General features: G+C 41.0%; 1 protein-coding gene and 1 long non-coding RNA gene across 2 annotated transcripts in view; one reads left to right on the top strand and one right to left on the bottom strand.

The window, feature by feature from the left end:
* LOC133557340 (uncharacterized) overlaps nucleotides 1–17,774 on the top strand; it is a 252,154-nt gene that overhangs the window by 88,201 nt on the left and 146,179 nt on the right. The window lies entirely within an intron of this gene.
* Nucleotides 1–17,774, bottom strand: part of LOC133557337 (alpha-N-acetylgalactosaminide alpha-2,6-sialyltransferase 1-like) — a 67,459-nt gene that overhangs the window by 46,914 nt on the left and 2,771 nt on the right. Inside the window, exon 3 of the mRNA XM_061907731.1 lies at nucleotides 8,064–8,226. Coding sequence (XP_061763715.1) covers nucleotides 8,064–8,226 — 163 coding nt within the window. The remainder of the gene's footprint in view (nucleotides 1–8,063; nucleotides 8,227–17,774) is intronic.

The following is a 17,774-nucleotide window of genomic DNA, read 5'->3' as shown; positions in this document are numbered from 1 at the left end:
CTCTTATGTGTAACTGCCATCATATTGCAGTCTACACGTATCTCTTATGTGTGACTGCCATCATATTGCAGTCTACACGTATCTCTTATGTGTGAATGCCATCATATTGCAGTCCACACGTATCTCTTATGTGTGACTGCCATCATGATGCAGTTGACACGTATCTCTTATGTGTGACTGCCATCATATTGCAGTCTACACATATCTTTTATGTGTAACTGCCATCATAATGCAGTCCACACGTATCTCTTATGTGTGACTGCCATCATATTGCAGTCTACACATATCTCTTATGTGTGACTGCCATCATATTGCAGTCCACACTTATCTCTTATGTGTCACTGCCATCATTTTGCAGTCTACACATATATCTTATGTGTGACTGCCATCATAATGCAGTCTACATGTATCTGTAATTTTTTGACTGCCATCATAATGCATTCTACACGTATCTCTTATGTGTAACTGCCATCATATTGCAGTTGACACATATCTCTTATGTGTGACTGCCATCATATTGCAGTCGACACGTACCTCTTATGTGGGACTGCCATCATAATGCAGTCTACACATATCTCTTATGTGTGACTGCCATCATAATGCAGTCTACACATATCTCTTATGTGTGACTGCCATCATTTTGCAGTCTACACATATCTCTTATGTGTGACTGCCATCATTTTGCAGTCCACACGTATATATGTGTGATTGCCATTAAATTGCAGTCTACACATATCTCTTATGTGTGACTGCCATTATTTTACAGTCTACACATATCGCTTATGTGTAACTTTCATCATAATGCAGTCCACACTTATCTCTTATGTGTGACTGCCATCATATTGCAGTCTACACATATCTCTTATGTGTTACTGCCATCATAATGCAGTCTACATGTATCTGTAATTTTTTGACTGCCATCATAATGCATTCTACACGTATCTCTTATGTGTGACTGCCATCATAATGCAGTCCACACTTATCTCTTATGTGTGACTGCGATCATATTGCAGTCTACACATATCGCTTATGTGTGACTGCCATCATATTGCAGTCTACACATATCGCTTATGTGTGACTGCCATCATAATGCAGTCTACACGTATCTCTTATGTGTGACTGCTATCCTATTGCAGTCTACACATATCTCTTATGTGTTACTGCCATCATAATGCAGTCTACATGTATCTGTAATTTTTTGACTGCCATCATAATGCATTCTACACGTATCTCTTATGTGTAACTGCCATCATAATGCAGTCCACACTTATCTCTTATGTGTGACTGCCATCATTTGGCAGTCCACACGTATATATGTGTGATTGCCATTAAATTGCAGTCTACACATATCTCTTATGTGTGACTGCAAATATTTTGCAGTCTACACATATCGCTTATGTGTAACTTTCATCATAATGCAGTCCACACTTATCTCTTATGTGTGACTGCCATCATATTGCAGTCTACACCTATCTCTTATGTGTGACTGCCATCATATTGCAGTTTACACGTATCTCTTATGTGTGACTGCTATCATATTGCAGTCCACATGTATCTCTTATGTGTGACTGCCATCATATTGCAGTCTACACCTATCTCTTATGTGTGACTGCCATCATTTTGCAGTCTACACATATATCTTATGTGTAACTGCCATCATAATGCAGTCTACACGTATCTCTTATGTGTAACTGCCATCATATTGCAGTCTACACATATCGCTTATGTGTGACTGCCATCATAATGCAGTCCACACGTATCTCTCATGTGTGACTGCCATCATAATGCAGTCCACACTTATCTCTTATGTGTGATTGCCATCATATTGCAGTCTACACATATCTCTTATGTGTAACTGCCATCATATTCTAGTCTACATGTATCTCTTATGTGTGACTGCCATCATATTGCAGTCCACACGTATATATGTGTGATTGCCATCAAATTGCAGTCTACACATATCTCTTATGTGTAACTGCAATCATAATGCAGTCTACACATATATCTTATGTGTGACTGCAATTATTTTGCAGTCTACACATATCTCTTATGTGTGACTGCCATCATTTTGCAGTCTACACATATCGCTTATGTGTAACTTTCATCATAATGCAGTCCACACTTATCTCTTATGTGTGACTGCCATCATATTGCAGTCTACACATATCTCTTATGTGTGACTGCCATCATTTTGCAGTCTACACATATATCTTATGTGTAACTGCCATCATAATGCAGTCTACACGTATCTCTTATGTGTAACTGCCATCATATTGCAGTCTACACATATCGCTTATGTGTGACTGCCATCATAATGCAGTCCACACGTATCTCTCATGTGTGACTGCCATCATAATGCAGTCCACACTTATCTCTTATGTGTGATTGCCATCATATTGCAGTCTACACATATCTCTTATGTGTAACTGCCATCATAATGTAGTCTACATGTATCTCTTATGTGTGACTGCCATCATATTGCAGTCTACACGTATCTCTTATGTGTGACTGCCATCATATTACAGTCACCACGTATCTCTTATGTGTGACCGCTATCATATTGCAGTCTACACATATCTCTTATGTGTGACTGCCATCATAATGCAGTCCACACTTATCTCTTATGTGTGATTGCCATCATATTGCAATCTACACATATCTCTTATGTGTAACTGCCATCATAATGTAGTCTACATGTATCTCTTATGTGTGACTACCATCATTTTAAAGTCTACACATATCCCTTATGTGTAACTGCCATCATGTTGCAGTCTACACATATCTCTTATGTGTGACTGCCATCATGTTGCAGTCTAAACATATCTCTTATGTGTGACTGCCATCATATTGCAGTTTACACTTATCGCTAATGTGTAACTGCCATCATATTGCAGTCTACACGTATCTCTTATGTGTAACTGCCATTATATTGCAGTCTACACGTATCTCTTATGTGTGACTGCTATCATATTGCAGTCCACGTGTATCTCTTATGTGTGACTGCCATCATATTGCAGTCTACACGTATCTCTTATGTGTGACTGCTATCATATTGCAGTCTACACATATCTCTTATGTGTGACTGCCATCATATTGCAGTTTACACATATCGCTAATGTGTAACTGCCATCATATTGCAGGCTACACATATCTCTTATGTGTAACTTTCATTATATTGCAGTCTACACGTATCTCTTATGTGTGACTGCTATCATATTGCAGTCCACATGTATCTCTTATGTGTGACTGCCATCATATTGCAGTCTACACGTATCTCTTATGTGTGACTGCTATCATATTGCAGTCTACACATATCTCTTATGTGTGACTGCCATCATATTGCAGTTTACACATATCGCTAATGTGTAACTGCCATCATAATGCAGTCTACACATATCTCTTATGTGTAACTTTCATTATATTGCAGTCTACACGTATCTCTTATGTGTGACTGCTATCATATTGCAGTCCACATGTATCTCTTATGTGTGACTGCCATCATATTGCAGTCTACACGTATCTCTTATGTGTGACTGCTATCATATTGCAGTCTACACATATCTCTTATGTGTGACTGCCATCATAATGCAGTCCACACTTATCTCTTATGTGTGACTGCCATCAAATTGCAGTCCACACATATTTCTTATGTGTTATTGCCATCATAATGCTGTGTACATGTATCTCTAATGTGTGACTGCCATCATAATGCAGTCTACATATATCTCTAATGTGTGACTGCAATCATAATGCAGTCTACACATATTTCTTATGTGTGACTGCCATCATATTGCAGTCTACACATATCTGTTATGTGTGACTGCCATCATAATGCAGTCTACACATACCTCTTATGTGTAACTGCCATCATAATGCAGTCTACGCGTATCTCTTATGTGTGACTGCCATCATATTGCAGTCTACACCTATCTGTTATGTGTGACTGCCATCATATTGCAGTCCACACGTATCTCTTATGTGTGACTGCTATCATATTGCAGTCTACACATATCTCTTATGTGTGACTGCCATCATATTGCAGTTTACACATATCGCTAATGTGTAACTGCCATCATAATGCAGTCTACACATATCTCTTATGTGTAACTTTCATTATATTGCAGTCTACACGTATCTCTTATGTGTGACTGCTATCATATTGCAGTCCACATGTATCTCTTATGTGTGACTGCCATCATATTGCAGTCTACACGTATCTCTTATGTGTGACTGCTATCATATTGCAGTCTACACATATCTCTTATGTGTGACTGCCATCATAATGCAGTCCACACTTATCTCTTATGTGTGACTGCCATCAAATTGCAGTCCACACATATTTCTTATGTGGTACTGCCATCATAATGCTGTGTACATGTATCTCTAATGTGTGACTGCCATCATAATGCAGTCTACATATATCTCTAATGTGTGACTGCAATCATAATGCAGTCTACACATATTTCTTATGTGTGACTGCCATCATATTGCAGTCTGCATTATGATGGCAGTCACACATAACAGATATGTGTAGACTGCATTATGATGGCAGTCACACATAACAGATATGTGTAGTCTACACATACCTCTTATGTGTAACTGCCATCATAATGCAGTCTACGCGTATCTCTTATGTGTGACTGCCATCATATTGCAGTCTACACCTATCTGTTATGTGTGACTGCCATCATATTGCAGTCTACATGCATCTCTTTTGTGTGACTGACATCATATTGCTGTCTACACATCTCTCTTATGTGTGACTGCCATCATTTTGCAGTCTACACATACCTCTTATGTTTAACTGCCATCATAATGCAGTCCACACGTATCTCTTATGTGTGACTGCCATCATAATGCAGTCTACACGTACCTCTTATGTGTAACTGCCATCATAATGCAGTCTACACGTATCTCTCATGTGTGACTGCCATCATAATGCAGTCCACACTTATCTCTCATGTGTGACTGCCATCATTTTGCAATCCACACGTATATATGTGTGATTGCCATCATATTGCAGTCTACACATATCTCTTATGTGTAACTGCCATCATATTCTAGTCTACATGTACCTCTTATGTGTAACTGCCATCATAATGCAGTCTACACGTATCTCTCATGTGTGACTGCCATCATAATGCAGTCCACACTTATCTCTCATGTGTGACTGCCATCATTTTGCAATCCACACGTATATATGTGTGATTGCCATCATATTGCAGTCTACACATATCTCTTATGTGTTACTGCCATCATAATGCAGTGTACACCTACGCGTATGTGTGAATGCCATCATATTGCAGTCCACACGTATCTCTTATGTGTGACTGCCATCATATTGCAGTCCACACGTATCTCTTATGTGTGACTGCCATCATATTGCAGTCTACACGTATCTCTTATGTGTGACTGCCATCATATTGCAGTCTACACATATCTTTTATGTGTAACTGCCATCATAATGCAGTCCACACGTATCTCTTATGTGTGACTGCCATCATATTGCAGTCTACACATATCTCTTATGTGTGACTGCCATCATATTGCAGTCCACACTTATCTCTTATGTGTCACTGCCATCATTTTGCAGTCTACACATATATCTTATGTGTGACTGCCATCATAATGCAGTCTACATGTATCTGTAATTTTTTGACTGCCATCATAATGCATTCTACACGTATCTCTTATGTGTAACTGCCATCATATTGCAGTTGACACATATCTCTTATGTGTGACTGCCATCATATTGCAGTCGACACGTACCTCTTATGTGGGACTGCCATCATAATGCAGTCTACACATATCTCTTATGTGTGACTGCCATCATAATGCAGTCTACACATATCTCTTATGTGTGACTGCCATCATTTTGCAGTCTACAAATATCTCTTATGTGTGACTGCCATCATATTGCAGTCTACACGTATCTCTTATGTGTTACTGCCATCATAATGCAGTCTACACGTATCTCTTCTGTGTGACTTCGATCATAATGCAGTCCACACATACCTCTTATGTGTGACTGCCATCATAATGCAGTCTACACATATCTCTAATGTGTGACTGCCATCTTAATGCAGTCTAGACATATTTCTTATGTGTGACTGCCATCATAATGCAGTCTACACATACCTCTTATGTGTGACTGCCATCATATTGCAGCCTACATGTATCTCTTATGTGTGACTGCCATCCTTTTGCAGTCTACACGTATCTCTTATGTGTGACTGCCATCATAATGCAGTCCACACATACCTCTTATGTGTGACTGCCATCATAATGCAGTCTACACATATCTCTGTGTGACTGCCATCATAATGCAGTCTACACATATTTCTTATGTGTGACTGCCATCATAATGCAGTCTACACAGACCTCTTATGTGTGACTGCCATCATATTGCAGCCTACATGTATCTCTTATGTGTGACTGCCATCATAATGCAGTCCACACATACCTCTTATGTGTAACTGCCATCATAATGCAGTCTACACATATCTCTTATGTGTAACTGCCATCATATTGCAGTCTACACGTATCTCTTATGTGTGACTGCCATCATATTGCAGTCTACACGTATCTCTTATGTGTGAATGCCATCATATTGCAGTCCACACGTATCTCTTATGTGTGACTGCCATCATAATGCAGTTGACACATATCTCTTATGTGTGACTGCCATCATATTGCAGTCTACACATACCTCTTATGTGTAACTGCCATCATAATGCAGTCTACACGTATCTCTTATGTGTGACTGCCATCATAATGCAGTCCACACTTATCTCTTATGTGTGACTGCCATCATTTTGCAGTCCACACTTATACATGTGTGATTGCCATCATATTGCAGTCCACACATATCTCTTATGTAACTGCCATCATAATGCAGTCTACACATATATCTTATGTGTGACTGCCATCATAATGCAGTCTACACATATCTCTTATGTGTGACTGCCATCATATTGCAGTCGACACATATCTCTTATTTGCGACTGCCATCATAATGCAGTGTACACTTATCTCTTATGTGTGACTGCCATCATATTGCAGTCCACATGTATCTCTTGTGCGACCGCCATCATATTGCAGTCCACACGTATCTTTTATATGTGACTGCCATCATATTGCAGTCGACACGTATCTCTTATGTGTGACTGCTTCATATTGCAGTCTACAAATACCTCTTATGTGTGACTGCCATCATATTGCAGTCCACACGTATATATGTGTGATTGCCATCATATTGCAGTCCACACATATCTCTTATGTAACTGCCATCATAATGCAGTCTACACATATCTCTTATGTGTGACTGCCATCATAATGCAGTCTACACATATCTCTTATGTGTGACTGCCATCATATTGCAGTCGACACATATCTCTTATTTGCGACTGCCATCATAATGCAGTGTAAACTTATCTCTTATGTGTGACTGCCATCATATTGCAGTCCACATGTATCTCTTGTGCGACCGCCATCATATTGCAGTCCACACGTATCTTTTATATGTGACTGCCATCATATTGCAGTCGACACGTATCTCTTATGTGTGACTGCTTCATATTGCAGTCTACAAATACCTCTTATGTGTGACTGCCATCATATTGCAGTCTACACATACCTCTTATGTGTGACTGCCATCTACTGGTCACACTTATCATTACACTATGTAGCAAAAAAAATAGTCGAGGTCGGTAAGCGAAACCAAAATTATTCTTTACTAGTTTTGAGTTTAAAAAAAAAAAGATTTTAAGTGTGCCTTATAGTCCGGAAAATACGGTAATTTATTGATAGATATTATTTCCAGCTTTTAATTCCAAATAAAATGAAGTGGTGGGCCACGTCTGAGTTTGACAACTGTGTGGTAGAAGTCCTGCAATTTGTTAATTGTTATTTTTTAACATTTTAATGTTGAAAACGTAGATAATATACAAGATTTGGACGTGTGATGGAGTGGACTGTCTAGTTTGCAATTAAGTTGACAGCGTAATATCTTTTAAGTCTGTGCATGGAATAATTATTATCATGATATTAAAACTCCAACGTACCGTCGTAGGCGTAGCCCATGAAGCCGAAGGGATTGTTAAAGTGGGAGAGTCTGTTCCACTCGCTCATGTTGATGTTGTCTTTGTGCAGGAACAAGCGAATGTTGGGAAGGAATCCCTTCCTGAAGCTCTCATCCTGGGAATTCCTGAGCGATTGTTGGCATGTCTAGGTCAAAATAACAAAAAAACAGTTTAGCGCGGGGGATTCAAGTCCTTCACATTTCCTCAACTGTGTGAAGTTAGCCGCCCTTCTAATTGCCAAAATTAGGTAAAACTACATGAGACAATTCCTGAAAGAATTGCAAGTGAATGTTCCGATGCTGAAGTTGAAGTGAAATGCTGACAGAATGTAGTATGAATGGAAGAATGCAGAGTTTGAATTTCCAGGAAAACCGGAATTTGGTTTAGAACTTGGGAAAGTGTTAGTTTGAATATCCAGGATGAGTGAAATGTGTTGATGTTTGGGGAAAAGCAGGGATTTGTTTGGAAAATGATAAGGAGTGTGAATGTCCTGAATGAGCTGAATTAGTTGGAATTAGAACTGTTTGAATCGGTCAATAAATGTCGAATTAACAGTTTTTAATTGCGGTATTCCTGGAATTTTGGGGAATTTTTCTAGTTCCTTAACCAACTTTGTTTTTTGTCCTGAATATGAGGAGTGTTTTGACAGTGGAACGGTTGAAATGGGTTGAAAAATGTGGAAGGAGTTTTCGAACTTAAGGGTGGAAAAAGGTTACCAAAAAACAGGACTTCCTGGAAATGTACTGAACTCGAAAAAAGGGCAGATTGAATTTCCGGGAAAACCGGAATTTGGTTTGGAACTTGGGAATGTGTTAGTTTGAATGTCCAGGATGAGTGGAATGTGTCGATGTTGGAATGGTTTGAAAAGGTTGAAAAATGTGGGAATTGTGCAATTAGGAAAAATGTCCCATTCATTTTAACGGGAACCTTCTGGAAATTTGGGGAAAATCAGGGAGTTGTTTGGAAAATGATTAAGAGCGTGAATGAGCTGAATTAGTTGGTATTAGAACTGTTTGAATCGGTCAATAAATGTTGAAGTAACAGTTTTTAATTGAAAAATTAATGGAATTTCGGGAATTTTTCTAGTTTCTTAACCAACTTTGTTTTTTGTCCTGAATATGAGGAGTGTTTTGACAGTGGAACGGTTGAAATGGGTTGAAAAATGTGGAAGGAGTTGTCGAACTTAAGGGTGGAAAAGGGTTACCAAAAAACAGGACTTCCTGGAAATATATTGAACTTGGAAAAAGGGCAGTTTGAATTTCCAGGAAAACCGGAATTTGGTTTGGAACTTGGGAACGTGTTAGTTTGAATGTCCAGGATGAGTGGAATGTGTCGATGTTGGAATGGTTTGAAAAGGTTGAAAAATGTGGGAATTGTGCAATTAGGAAAAATGTCCCATTCATTTTAACAGGAACCTTCTGGAAATTTGGGGAAAATTAGGGATTTGTTTGAAAAATGATTGAGAGCGTGAATGAGCTGAATTAGTTGGTATTAGAACTGTTTGAATCGGTCAATAAATGTTGAATTAATAGTTTTTAATTGAGGTATTCCTGGAATTTTGGGGAATTTTTCTAGTTCCTTAACCAACTTTGTCTTTTGTCCTGAATATGAGGAGTGTTTTGACAGTGGAACGGTTGAAATGGGTTGAAAAATATCCCATTTTTAGAATAGAAATAGTGATCGTAGATATTTATTGGAACTAATGTAAACCCATTCTTGTCTCCTTGAATGTGATGCATCACACGTAACCCATCAGCTACTAAAACCGAAACAAAGCCTACTACTGGCAAAAAAGAGCAAAAAAACTAAACTCTATGGAGAGCTTTTTTGCAAAGGGAAAAGGCCAAGTTCTCCCACAATTTGAATGTTATGGTGAGTTTTTTCATGTATTCATTATTTTCGGGTCTCCCCATGTCTAGCATTAATTTAGCACTTATGTGCTAAATTTATCCGCCAAACGTGTAAATAATGCCCAGGGTTTCCCTTTGTTGTTAAAGGGGAACTTTATCAGCAGACCTATGTAAGCGTCAATATATACCTTGATGTTGCAGAAAAAAGACCAATATTTTTTTAACCGATTTCCGAACTCTAAAAGGGTGAATTTGGCGATGACCTTTCACCCGTGACGTCACAACGGGAAGCCATCCACCATTTTCTCAAACACATTACACAAATTCAAATCAGCTCTGTTATTTTCCGTTTTTTCGACTGTTTTCCCGTACCTTGGAGACATCATGCCTCGTCGGTGTGTTGTCGGAGGGTGTAACAACACGATCAGGGACGGATTCAAGTTTTCTTACGTCATGGGTGTCAAACTCTGGCCCGTGGGCCCAAATTTGGCCCGCCGTGTGATTTCATTTGGCCCTTGAGGTAATATCAAATTAAGATTAGAGCTGGGGTGGTGCCGCTGTAACAACGCATTTGCCAACCCTTCCGTAAATCTCCCGGGGCAACAATTCTTCCGAATTTCTCCCGATTTCCACTCGGACAACAATATTGGGGGCGTGCCTTTAGCGTCCTCTACAACCTGTTGTCACGTCCGCTTTTCCGCCATGGAAACAATGTGCCGGCCAAGTCACATACCCAACTCTACATGCCCCTAAAGCTGACCAACACGCCGGATTGTAGTCAGCTGGAGGCGTGTCTTAATGAAATTAAACAATGGATGTCCGCTAACTTTTTGCAACTCAATGCCAAAAAAACGGAAATGCTGATTATCGGTCCTGCTGGACACCGACCTCTATTTAATGATACAACTCTAACATTTGACAACCAAACAATTAAACAAGGCGACACGGTAAAGAATCTGGGTATTATCTTCGACCCAACTCTCTCCTTTGAGTCACACATTAAAAACGTTACTAAAACGGCCTTCTTTCATCTCCGTAATATCGCTAAAATTCGCTCCATTTTGTCCACTAAAGACGCTGAGATCATTATCCATGCGTTTGTTACATCTCGTCTCGATTACTGTAACGTATTATTTTCGGGTCTCCCCATGTCTAGCATTAAAAGATTACAGTTGGTACAAAATGCGGCTGCTAGACTTTTGACAAGAACAAGAAAGTTTGATCATATTACGCCTGTACTGGCTCACCTGCACTGGCTTCCTTTGCACTTAAGATGTGACTTTAAGGTTTTACTACTTACATATAAAATACTACACGGTCTAGCTCCATCCTATCTTGCCGATTGTATTGTACCATATGTCCCGGCAAGAAATCTGCGTTCAAAAGACTCCGGCTTATTAGTGATTCCTAGAGCCCAAAAAAAGTCTGTGGGCTATAGAGCATTTTCATTTCGGGCTCCAGTACTCTGGAATGCCCTCCCGGTAAAAGTTCGAGATGCCACCTCAGTAGAAGCATTTAAGTCTCACCTTAAAACTCATTTGTATACTCTAGCCTTTAAATAGATTCCCTTTTTCTACCAGTTGAGCTGCCGTTTCTTTTCTTTTTCTCCTATGTCCCACTCTCCCTTGTGGAGGGGGTCCGGTCCGATCCGGTGGCCATGTACTGCTCGCCTGTGTATCGGCTGGGGACATCTCTGCGCTGCTGATCCGCCTCCGCTTGGGATGGTTTCCTGCTGGCTCCGCTGTGAACGGGACTCTCGCTGCTGTGTTGGATCCGCTTTGGACTGGACTCTCGCGACTGTGTTGGATCCATTATGGATTGAACTTTCACAGTATCATGTTAGACCCGCTCGACATCCATTGCTTTCCTCCTCTCCAAGGTTCTCATAGGCATCATTGTCACCGACGTCTCACTGGGTGTGAGTTTTCCTTGCCCTTATGTGGGCCTACCGAGGATGTCGTAGTGGTTTGTGCAGCCCTTTGAGACACTAGTGATTTAGGGCTATATAAGTAAACATTGATTGATTGAATATCTGCGGCTTTAACACACACGAATGAATGAAAAGCATACTGGGTCAACAGCCATACAGGTCACACTGGGGGTGGCCGTATAAACGACTTTAACACTGTTACAAATATGCGCCACACTGTGAAGCCAGACCAAACAAGAATGACAAACACATCTGCACCGTAGCACACGTAATACCCAGAGTCCCTTGCAGCACTAACTCTTCCGGGATGCTATAATATACACCCCCGCTACCACCAAACCTGCCCCCCCCCCCATTTTTATTTAAATTTTATTTGATATGCCATTGATATTTTTAAATCATTATTGATAGCTTGATTGGAAACAATAAATTGGCCCTAGTGTGCATGTTGTCTATCTGTGTTGGCCCTGTGATGAGGTGGCGACTTGTCCAGGGTGTACGCTGCCTTCCGCCCGAATGCAGCTGAGATAGGCTGCAGCGACCCCAGAAGGGACAAGCGATACTATAAAGTTATATAAGCTTTACTTGTTCAATATTCAATGCAAAACTTTTTGGGATCCCATTTAAAAGGTTCATTTGTTCAACCTTGGTCCGCGGCTTTGTTCCATTTTACATTTTGGCCCACTCTGTATTTTAGTTTGACACCCCTGTCTTACGTGGAGTGTGCATCGATTAGCACGGCATGCTAATGGATGCTAACATGGCAGAAATGGCAAGAATGTGTGGATATCCTACGACACTCAAAGCAGATGCACTTCCAACAATAAAGTCAACGAAATTCACAAATGTGAGTTTTGTTGATGTTATTGACATATGTGCTAATCGGACATATTTGGTCACGGCATGACTGCCAGCTAATCGATGCTAACATGCTATTTAGGCTAGCTGTATGTACATTTGTAGCTATATTTTTGCATCCAGCCTTCCCTCCACCCACATTTAATGCCAAACAAACACCTACCAATCGACAGATTTAAGTTGCTCCAGTGGTCAAAAGATGCAATTGTTGGTTAGAAGGCGATTGCCGAATAGCTTCAATAGCTATTCACTCAATAGCTTCCGTTTCGTTTTCGCTATCTGCCTCCACACTCCAAACATCCGTTTCAATACATGCGTAATCTGTTGAATCGCTTAAGACGCTGAAATCCGAGTCTGAAGCCGACTTAATGTCGCTATATCTTGCTGTTCTATCCGCCATGTTTGTTTGTATTGGCATCACTATATGACGTCACAGGAAAATGGACGGGTGGATTTACAGATAGCGAAAATCAGGCACTTTAAAGCCTTTTTTCGGGGGATTCGATGATGGGTAAAATTTTGAAAAAAACTTCGAAAAATAAAATAAGCCACTGGGAACTGATTTTTATTGGTTTTAACCTTTCTGAAATTGTGATAATGTTCCCCTTTAAGGCGGCCGCCTTAACAACAAAGAGCCACCGCCGAAACTAAAGTCTTAACAAGCTGCTACGCTTGAGTTAGTAAGTCATTTTTTTGACTTAGTAAGTCATTATTTTTACTTAGTAAATTAGTAAGTGAAAATATTGACTTATCAAGTCATAATAATGACATATTTAGTATATCAGGTAACTAGGAGTGTTTAGTGCAAGGGTCACCAACGCGGTGCCCTTATCAAATCAAATCAACTTTATTTATGAAGCACGTTTAAAATGTACCACAGGGGTAGCCAAAGTGCTGTACAATGGGCAGGTTAAAAGAGAATACGAGAACCGAGCAAACAACACAACACAAACAGAAGATGATAAAAAATAAATACATAAAACATAAAAACAAGGTGGGGTACCGGACTGTCTAATTGTGGCGGTCCGCTCCCTGTACGATCAGTGCCAGAGCTTGGTCCGCATTGCCGGCAGTAAGTCGGGCACTTTTCCAGTGAGGGTTGGACTCCGCCAAGGCTGTCCTTTGTCACCGATTCTGTTCATAACTTTTATGGACAGAATTTCTAGGCGCAGTCAAGGCGTTGAGGGGTTCCGGTTTGGTGACCGCAGGATTAGGTCTCTGCTTTTTGCAGATGATGTGGTCCTGATGGCTTCATCTGACCGGGATCTTCAGCTCTCACTGGATCGGTTCGCAGCCGAGTGTGAAGCGACCGGAATGAGAATCAGCACCTCCAAGTCAGAGTTCATGGTTCTCGCCCGGAAAAGGGTGGAATGCCATCTCCGGGTTGCGGAGGAGACCTTGCCCCAAGTGGAGGAGTTCAAGTACCTAGGAGTCTTGTTCACGAGTGGGGGAAGAGTGGATCGTCTTCAGTAATGCGGACGTTGTACCGATCCGTTGTGGTGAAGAAGGAGCTGAGCCGGAAGGCAAAGCTCTCAATTTACCGGTCGATCTACGTTCCCATCTTCACCTATGGTCATGAGCTTTGGGTCATGACCGAAAGGATAAGATCACGGGTACAAGCGGCCGAAATGAGTTTGGGGCTCTCCCTTAGAGATAGGGTGAGAAGCTCTGCCATCCGGGAGGAACTCAAAGTAAAGCCGCTGCTCCTCCACATGGAGAGGAGCCAGATGAGGTGTTTCGGGCATCTGGTCAGGATGCCACCCGAACGCCTCCCTAGGGAGGTGTTTAGGGCACGTCCAACCGGTAGGAGGCCACGGGGAAGACCCAGGACACGTTGGGAAGACTATGTCTCCCGGCTGGCCTGGGAACGCCTCGGGATCCCCCGGGAAGAGCTAGACGAAGTGGCTGGGAGAGGGAAGTCTGGGTTTCCCTGCTTAGGCTGTTGCCCCAGCGACCCGACCTCGGATAAGCGGAAGAAGATGGATGGATGGATAAAAACAAGTTCACAGCAGGTGTATAATAGGGCGCCATTGCAGGATGGATATCACTCAGTGTTAAAAGCCAAGGAATAAAAGTACGTTTTTAAGAGAGATTTAAAAACAGGAAGAGAGGAGGCTTGTCTAACTCAGAGGTAGGTCGTTCCAGAGCCTGGGAGCAGCAGCGGCAAACGCTCTGTCACCTCTAAGCTTCAGCCTTGTGTCAGGGACCGTCGGTAGCAGCTGATCGGCTGATCTTAGGGATCGAGTGGGGCAGTAAGGCTGAAGGAGGTCGGAAAGATATGTTGGAGCGAGGTTGTTTAGACAATTAAAAACAAATAGGAGTTTAAAATTGATTCGATAACGCACAGGGAGCCAGTGAAGGGACGCTAATATGGGGTTGATGTGCTCAAGTATGCCGGGTCTGTGTTAGCAGACGAGCTGCAGGCCCGGGGTCGGGAACCTTTTTGGCTGAGAGAGCCATGAAAGCCAAATATTTTAAAATGTATTTCCGTGAGAGCCATATAATATATTATTCAACACTGAATACCACTAAATGCGTTCATTTTTAAGTAACATCAACATTTTTAGAGTATAATAAGTCGGCCATTTATTTAATCAATGTTTATCAATCAATCAATGTTTATTTATATAGCCCCAAATCACAAATGTCTCAAAGGACTGCACAAATCATTACAACTACAACATCCTCGGAAGAACCCACAAAAGGGTCAAGGAAAACTCACACCCAGTGGGCAGGGAGAATTCACATCCAGTGGGACGCCAGTGACAATGCCGACTATGAGAAACCTTGGAGAGGACCTCAGATGTGGGCAACCCCCCCCCCCCCCAGGGGACCGAAAGCAATGGATGTCGAGCGGGTCTAACATGATACTGTGAAAGTTCAATCCATAGTGGCTCCAACATAGCCGCGAGAGTTCAGTTCAAGCGGATCCAAGACAGCAGCGAGAGTCCCGTCCACAGGAAACCATCTCAAGCGGATCAGCAGCGTAGAGATGTCCCCAACCGATACAGGCGAGCGGTCCATCCTGGGTCCCGACGAGCGGTCCAATAACATTGTTATTCTGAAGCAGAACCAATAATAAATAAAATACTTGTTGAACTGGTGCGGTAGAACAGTGGTTCTCAACCTTTTTTCAGTGATGTGCTCCCTGTAAACATTTTTTAATTCAAGTACCCCCTAATCAGAGCAAAGCATTTTTGGTAGAAAAAAAAGAGATAAAGAAGTAAAATACAGTACTATGTCATCAGTTTCTGATTTATTCAATTGTATGATTGCTCAAAATATTGATAATTTTTTTTTAGTGGTCTTTCTTGAACTATTTGGAAAAAAAGATATACAAATACCTAAAAACTTGTCGAAAAATAAACAAGTAATGCAATTATAAGTAAAGATTTCTCCACATAGAAGTAATCATCAACTTAAAGTGCCCTCTTTGTTACATTTCTTTTCACACTTTAATAACTTATTCATATTTTTTGGAAGTATTATTCAATAAATATATTTATAAAGGATTTTTGAATTGTTGCTATTTTTAGAATATTAAAAAAAAAAATCTCACGTACCCCTTGGCATACCTTCAAGTACCCCCAGGGTACGCGTACCCCTATTTGAGAACCACTGTGGTAGAAAATGTATGGATGGATTTAAATGCATGAGAATGTTTTATATTTGTATTGTTATTTTTAGCTCTGCGATTACCAGCGGAATTATTCATTACTTATCCAGTTAAGTAATATCAGCTATGATTTATCTGAGAGCCAGATGCAGTCATCAAAAGAGCCACATCTGGCTCTAGAGCCATAGGTTCCCTACCCCTGCAGTAGTCTAGACCAGGGGTGCCCACACTTTTTCTGCATGCGAGCTACTTTTCAATTGACCAACTCGAGGGGATCTACCTCATTTATATATATCATTTATATTTATTTATTTATGAAAGAGACATTTTTGTAAACAAGTTAGCTCGGTTGGTAGAGCGGCCGTACCAGCAACTTGGGGGTTCCAGGTTCGATTCCCGCTTCCGCCATCCTAGTCAATGCCGTTGTGTCCTTGGGCAAGACACTTTACCCACCTGCTCCCAGTGCCATCCACACTGGTTTAAATGTAACTTAGATATTGGGTGTCACTATGTAAAGCCCTTTGAGTCACTTGAGAAAAGTGCTATATAAATATAATTCAATTCAATAAAAAAAAATGTGTTTAATGATAATACAAGCATGTGGAACACATATAGATGTCTTTCTTTCACAAAGACAAGAATATAAGTTGGTGTATTACCTGATTCTGATGACTTGCATTGATTGGAATCAGACAGTAATGACGATAACGCCCACATTTTCAAATGGAGGAGAACAAAAGTTGTCCTTTCTGTACAATACCACATGAAAGTGGTTGGTTTTTTGGCATCTAATTCATCCAGCTTCCATACACTTTACAAGAAAAACATTGGCGGCAAATTCCGTAGCTTGCTTGATTGACATTCACGGCACCCGAGGGTCTTGTGAGATGATGCTGGCTGCTGCCAGTTCATTATTATGAAAAAATGACAGAGAGGAAGGTGAGAAACACTTTTTATTTCAACAGACATTCGCGCCGTCCCTTCCGTCAAAACTCTAAAGGCCGACTGCACATTTCCTATCTTCACAATAAAAGCCCTGCTTCATGCTGCCTGCGCTAACAAAATAAGAGTCTCGGAAAGCTGCCGTGCACAAGTGATGTGCACGCCAGCTTTCTGAGGGATCGCTTGTGCACACCAGTTTTCCGAGACTCTGTATTTAGTTAGCGCAGGCAGCATGAAGCAGGGCTTTTATTGTGAAGATACGAAATGTGCAGTTGGCCTTTAGAGTTTTGACGGAAGGTACGGCGCGAGAGTCCGTTGAAATAAAAAGTGTTTCTCGCCTTCCTCTCGGTCATATTTTCATAATAATGATCTTGCAGCAGCCAGCGTCATCTCACAAGACCGTGAATGTCATTTAAGTGACGTCTTGGTGAAGATTGATGATCACTAATTTTTAGGTCTATTTTTTTTAAAAGCCTGGCTGGAGATCGACTGACACA

Source organism: Nerophis ophidion, linkage group LG08 (assembly GCF_033978795.1).
Source record: "Nerophis ophidion isolate RoL-2023_Sa linkage group LG08, RoL_Noph_v1.0, whole genome shotgun sequence".
NCBI lineage: Eukaryota > Metazoa > Chordata > Actinopteri > Syngnathiformes > Syngnathidae > Nerophis > Nerophis ophidion.
The sequence above is the reverse complement of the archived record's forward strand: the minus strand, read 5'-3'. Positions and strand labels throughout refer to the sequence as shown.